General features: G+C 41.0%; 1 protein-coding gene across 1 annotated transcript in view; it reads right to left on the bottom strand.

The window, feature by feature from the left end:
* Positions 1-2123: 2123 nt before the first annotated feature.
* LOC119316435 (DNA (cytosine-5)-methyltransferase DRM2-like) overlaps positions 2124-6644 on the bottom strand; it is a 6492-nt gene continuing 1971 nt past the window's right edge. The window contains exons 2-8 of the mRNA XM_037590756.1: positions 6103-6219; positions 5915-6023; positions 5785-5831; positions 5525-5689; positions 3724-3823; positions 3543-3634; positions 2124-3458 (exon numbers count right to left, since the gene is read on the bottom strand). Coding sequence (XP_037446653.1) covers positions 2343-3458; positions 3543-3634; positions 3724-3823; positions 5525-5689; positions 5785-5831; positions 5915-6023; positions 6103-6219 — 1746 coding nt within the window. The 3' untranslated portion in view covers positions 2124-2342. The remainder of the gene's footprint in view (positions 3459-3542; positions 3635-3723; positions 3824-5524; positions 5690-5784; positions 5832-5914; positions 6024-6102; positions 6220-6644) is intronic.

The raw sequence follows: 6644 nt of genomic DNA, 5'->3' as shown, positions 1-6644 counted from the left end.
CCTAGACTCCCCCGAGTCGCCTTAGGAGCGACGCGAGGGACGGGAGGGACCGGGCCGGGAGGGACTCCCTGTCCTGTCACATGTGAATGTGATCATCTGAGTAGTCTTATGTCACGAGAGTAGATTTTTGTTTTTTTGCCGCTTTGCAGCTTATGTCTAAACCTTCTCCTTATCAATGAAATCGGCAAGTCTTTTGTCTTATTTCAAAAAAAAGAGACCCTGCAACCATTCAGTCATCCATATGTGAAGCAAACGAAGAACACTGACTACAGGTACACCAAACACAATAGCGGTCTCCCAGAAAGAAAAAGAAAAAACACAATAGCGGTCTCCCAAAAAGAAAAGAAAAACACAATAGCGGTCACAGGCAACAAAGGTTCCATTTCAGCTCAAAGAAACTGTACTGATATGGAACTTGATTAAGCATTGGCGACACAGGCGAGCATAGTGCTTGCTGGGTCAAAGGCACAAACTTGACCTCAGGGCGAAATTATTTCACAAACTAAACTATTTTTGAAAGTATTTTACTCACTTGACCCCTAATGTGCAACGCCTGACGGTAAGGCGCTGCACTCTACTATGCAGCGCCTAACACTCATGTCAAGGAGCTGCACTACATTATGCAGCGCCTAGCTGTAAGGAGTTCCATAGTCGAGTGCAACGCCTTGCTGTCGGACGCTGTACAAAAGGGCTAGGTGAAATATTTTTAAAAACAGTGTAGTTTGTGAAATACTTTCGCTTCGAGGTTAAATTTGTCAATTTTGCCTGCTTGCTGTACATCCTTGCTGTCCGGTAGAACGACGTGTAGAGCTTCAGTTTCAGTTTCAGTTTCAGAGCAGGACTTGGTGTCTGCTCCTGATTTCAGCTGACTACAATTTCAGTTTCAGCTTCAGTTTCATTTTGTGAACCTAGCTTCAGCTTCTGGTTTGGAGTGCAGTGGATAAAGGCAACCAAGAGACCACAGGTTTTGAAGCAATTGTTTACTGAATGGTCTAATTTCAGAGTCCCAAGAGAGTGACCAGAACAGGTTCTACAAGGGTATGAATGATCTAACTTACCATGCTGGAAGTTACACAGAAGTGAAGCCATTTTTTCAGAGCAATTGTTTTCTTTGTAAATCCATTACTGTTGTTTTCAATCTGGATGAACACAGAGCTCCAACATCCAAAATATCCATTCAAAACAGCATTTACACTGGCTCCCAAATATCTATCCATGCTAGTACAGAAGAAGCACAATGTCCTTGTAAAGGGCACTGGCCACTGGGCAGGCTTTAAAGTCTTGACATACCAAAATTCCTATCACAAAATCTGAACCCAAGTTCTGAACTTTACAAACTTAGGGAACCTGAGAACCTGGTAGCCTGATAGACTTTATTTTCCAGACTTTGAAGATCATACAGGATGAAAGCGACACGAGACACGATGTATTTTCCGAAAATACGTATGCCCTGAGTGAAAATACCAGTTACATACATTCTTTTCATCACTACCAAAGAATGAAGTGTGCTGTGGGTGCCAAACAATGCATTTCAAGTTCTATCCCCAGTCGACATTGGTACTTGTTTCAGCTTGGCAAGCTTAGTGTGCGAAACAAAACAATCTAACAAGAGAAAGAACAGAGATAACTATCTCTGGATTTGTATCAGCTTCTTTTGCATCCCATCCCAGAATAGAAGATGTCTTTAGTTTGTGTGAATGTACCAGTCACTTTTGCACTTAAAATGTACAATATCGTCTATGCTAAAATGGTTTGCTAGAGGAAAGATGCTGTGGGAAATAGCAAATTAAGCACCCTGCTTGTCTACAGGTTAGCAGCAGAAGATCAGGTTACATTTTTACCTTCCTATATAGGCTTTTCATAATCAACTTCCTCTTTTAACCTTATCGTGTTCACTGTTTTCATGGCCTGAAAACCACAGTTGAGTGCTTGATGCAGTGTTTAGTGCAAGCAAAGGAAATGATATGAAGCAACTAAACAAAAGAAGTCTCTGTCTCTACGTAAAACACCAAAATTCCAGTCTTAGCAGTGTGTACAACTGAAGCAGTTAGATGACATGTCCAGCTCAACCAGACAAGAAGATCATCATGCAAGGCAGTGCATGGCAAAATCCAGCAACAGAATTTCGATACTGAAAACAAGGGCATTTCTTGCAAATAAACATCCACCACGTCACCTCAATGTTCAAACATAGATGAAGCTGCGGTTCCTAGAGATAAACACTAAGTGACAGAATAGGTACTACGATGCTTAGCCTACATCCTTACATAGATGAAGCTGTGGGAAGCTGCGGTTCCTAGAGATAAGCACTAAGTGACAGAATAGGTACTATGATGCTTAGCCTACATCCTTGCCATAGCTGACTTGATGGCATCCAAGATTCTGGGGTAGTCGTACAACAAAGCAGATTGCTCACCTTGGCTGCCCCCAATCACCAGGTCGAAGCCACCAAATCTACCAACTAACGATGCAATTCTCTCATTAGTGAGAGATTTCAGGTCGGCAATCTCAACCAGCTTGCCTGTCTGGTGGGTCTGATCCCACCAACCATTAAAAACCCTCCTATTAGTTTCGCCTTTCTCAACAGACACCACTGTCCTCATGCGGATCCCAAGCCTGTGCAAAGCCACCACTCCTCCTCCAATTCCGGTGGACAAGGACAGCACATTGACACCATTGGGAAACATGTCCCTCAGCACTGATAGGTGGTAAGCAACTGTATCAACTTGGAAGGAGTTCGCAAGAGATCTGTACCTCTCTGTCTTGACGATTCCCCTTGTGTGGTCCCTTGGGAAACCGAGCAGAGATTCCATCTCATCAGGCTCCAACTGAGCAACCTTATTTTTCCCAACCCAGACAAGATCCCAAGTTTTGCACTCATCCACCACATGTTTCTGAACACTTGGGTTGCCTGATCTTGCAAGAGCACGCTGGATTTGATCTGTGAACTTTGCAGTTGCCACACTTGCTTGCAAGCAGTTGAGCTGCCTTCTTGGGTCCCAAGAAGGCCACCACTTCTTATAATGAGGGAATGCATCAAATACGGTCTTTGGTGGGAAAGGGAGAAGAGCTTCTCTGTTCTCAATTGGCAAATTATGGATGTACCCACTTTCCCTTGAAGCCGCACAAAAATACTTGGAATCTACAAACTCTGGTTGAATGTCATAGAATTTTTTTGAAATGGTCGTCCATGCACCTCTTGGAGCTCGGGCCACATTCTGAAAGTAGAAAAAAGGTGGTCCGATAGCTTGTTCAGGAAGCATTCTGGTCATTGACGGTTTTCTGTCACTGGGCAGATTAAATCCAACCATAGGATCTGGGATACGCGTTGGCTCATCATGGCTACCAGCAAAGGAGGGTCCACTGCCTTGTGCATATTGCATCCTCCTTTTCTTGCTCTCTTCCATCAATCTTGCTTTCTTTCTCCCTCCAAACGAATCAAAGCATCTATCCATAACCTACCAAATGTACACGGATTTCAGGTACATCGAACTAAAAGCAGAACCGTTTCTTATTGAAATGTACATAAAAGCACAAGGTACCTGATGGTCAGATATGTTTCTGGAATTGAAATCTCCTGCAACCAGTGATGCACTAATCGAATCAACTAATACACAGAGATCAGCATCCACACCTAGGAAAATTTAAACAGAAATGTATAGCATAAGTTGCCTTCTCCGTGAAAGCATGACTGTCGAGACAAAAATTTCAGAAAGAGCATACCGCATCTCCTAATAGCAATATTTGCTTCATCTTCAGCAAAGCCCATGCCTACTAATGAGTTGATCTTCTTATCTTTCTGTGACATCTCTTGTAGAAAATCCTTCAGAGTTGCAATAAAAAATGAGATTAGAAAACACTTGCTACATCTCACTGACTTATTAATGCCAACTGAATGATTGCTGATAGAGAAATACAACTATGTACCGACATCTATAGGGCCAGAGAAATGAAGGGGAGTACAGCTAATCAACGGTAAAGAAATGAATAGCACAGACCACCCAAGAAACAATAGAAAAACACTGATCAAGAGTTAAAACAATGAAATGATTTAGGAACTCAACTTCTTGTTCTCTGGTGCTGTTTGAGAATGACATTAATACAAGAGTTACTGTTTGCATGAACAGAAATGCTCATCATTTTACACTTGAAACAACTACCCACATTAGCAAATATCGATATGATGTATTGGTGGTGATGGACAGGAATAAACTGAAAGTACATGTTCAAGTTTGTTGTATCACATAATGGCAGTCTGTGCTGGATGCATAGCAGTGGAAGAAAGTTAGGACCGATGGAAGATAAGGCAAATGTGTGCATCTTCAGGAGAACATGAAGATATTCGCATTCCACACTATTTCAGTCTCATCACCTTGCTAGCAATCAAGATATTTTTTTGCTGAGCAGGTATAATAGACGTCAAGCACTCCATACTCTTTCCCTACTTGTTGTTTTCAGTCATACATATATATAGCCATCTATAGGGTTCAACCATACAATATTCTCATCACTAGTTTTATTTGCATAACCTACACGAAAATCAGCTATCACATCATATATTACATTCTGAGATTTCTAAATTAGCGACTCTGTGTATGTATTTCTAGCATAACATTTCTACATCGAATCCCTTGCTTTCTTCGGCTCTAACATGTAGATATTGCTCTTCTTGAGGTTGGTCTTGGAGCGAAGTTTGATGCAACTAGTGCAGTATGTGATGTACTTTTCCAGTATTAAGATCACTTTGTGTAACTGAAAGTCAATAGAAGAATCTTGAACAATGCCATTTAATTCTTGTAGATCTTATTCGTCCTAATCAGCAAGCTAGTTTCCAACCATCCTTGCATTCTATGGAAAAGTGACGAGCTGGGTTGCAGGACAAACTTTACCCAAGTGCAGGCTAGAATTATGTAGTACTCGGCATTCAAGTTTAGCTTCTATTTCTTATGAACTCTTCTCAGCTCAGTCTGATTGTACACTATATCTTGGACTACAAAGTCAACCAAAGAGCATAATTGTTTCGTGGTATGTACAGAGTATCTTCTCTTGGTTAAAGCATCTGTAGTATGATTTGCTCATACCATCCCGATTCCACAAGTTTCAAGTCGTGTAACTAATATTCAAATGCATAAGAACTGAAGAGAAAAGGAGTGGTGTCTAACAGAAATAAATTTTCCAATTCATAAAAATCACAAACAAGCAGGACAATAATACACTCAGTTTCTACTATTTTCCAGTTTGATTGATTACTATGCGGGAGGTACTGGTCTAGTGGTATTCAACCTCACTCCCTTATCACACGTACACGATAAACTTAAACAGGATGAGAATTCTATGTAAAAAACAAAGTGCTCAAACTTCACAATTCAATTCTACACCGTTGAAATACTCGGAGCAAAAAAAAAAACTCAAACAATACATAAAGAGGGTGCTCAAGGTATGCATGGCAAAGACTTCACATATAACAGCACATATATGATCAAAGAATTCTCAGCTACTGAACTAAAGATCAGGAATCATCTACCTCGTCACCAGGATCATCACAGTTGGTCCCTCTACCACCAACATCGTCATCGTCGCCATCCCAATTCTCAAAATCAAGATCATCATCATCATCAACTTCTTCAACACTCTGAGGAGCGCAGCCAGAAGTAGAGCAGTTACCAACTGCATCATCAGCACCTAGTGCCTGCATTTCACATCACCAATCGTATAACATACAATCTTTGCCATGTAGCAAAAGCATCATAGAATAAACGCAAGATAAAGCACATGGACAAATACCTGATATGTGAGAATTAGCTCGAGCAATGCATCTGCATCGCTATGCCCTGAAAACAAAAGCCTCGGTTGAAACACAAGATATAAACATAAACAAGACAAATGAAATGAAACTAGTTACTTTGAGTATTACCAATCTCCTTCATGCCCTTCACGACTATCTCTTTTGGGAAGCCCATTGCTACATATTCCTCAATTAAAGCAGTAGACGGCACTTCCTCGTTGGCCCGCCCATTACAATCCTTTAGACATTTGCACAAACAAATATCACACTATAATCATAATAATAACAAGTCAGGGCTAGCTCTTGTGCTGAAGTACCAGCGTGGATGGGCCAGGAGCATCCGAGTTCCTGAAAGCCGGAGCCGATGAAGGCTCAGCCTCACCATCACTTTCCCACTCAAACTTAACATTGTCATCACTGTCGCTATCCCGGTCCTGTCACATGAGTTAAGCACACCTCGATCAATATTGAAAGCAAACCACCAGAAAAGCAATAATAGAGAACAAAATGATGCACAAAGAAGAATTATTCTGTCACAAGCCCACAACAGCCACAAGATATCGCCATTGAAATCTCTAGCGTAAATCAGTACAACTATATTCAGTTCTACTCCCTCTGTAAACTAATGTAAGACGTTTTTGCAGTACAGTTTAGAGAACATAAAAAATGAAGAAGAAAAGACCATCTCTTTTTATCAAACAAACTCCCTCCAGCACTGTCACAACAAGACATCAACAAGACATTAAGCTAATGGGCAAAACATATACTGTACATCAGTACAATTAGAAATTTCAAGTTCCAGTTATGGGGATGCTAAATAACTGAAATATGCTAACTTTGAGATGTCAAGAAGTATTGG

The sequence above is a fragment of the Triticum dicoccoides genome, chromosome 6A (assembly GCF_002162155.2).
Source record: "Triticum dicoccoides isolate Atlit2015 ecotype Zavitan chromosome 6A, WEW_v2.0, whole genome shotgun sequence".
Lineage (NCBI taxonomy): Eukaryota > Viridiplantae > Streptophyta > Magnoliopsida > Poales > Poaceae > Triticum > Triticum dicoccoides.
The sequence above is the reverse complement of the archived record's forward strand: the minus strand, read 5'-3'. Positions and strand labels throughout refer to the sequence as shown.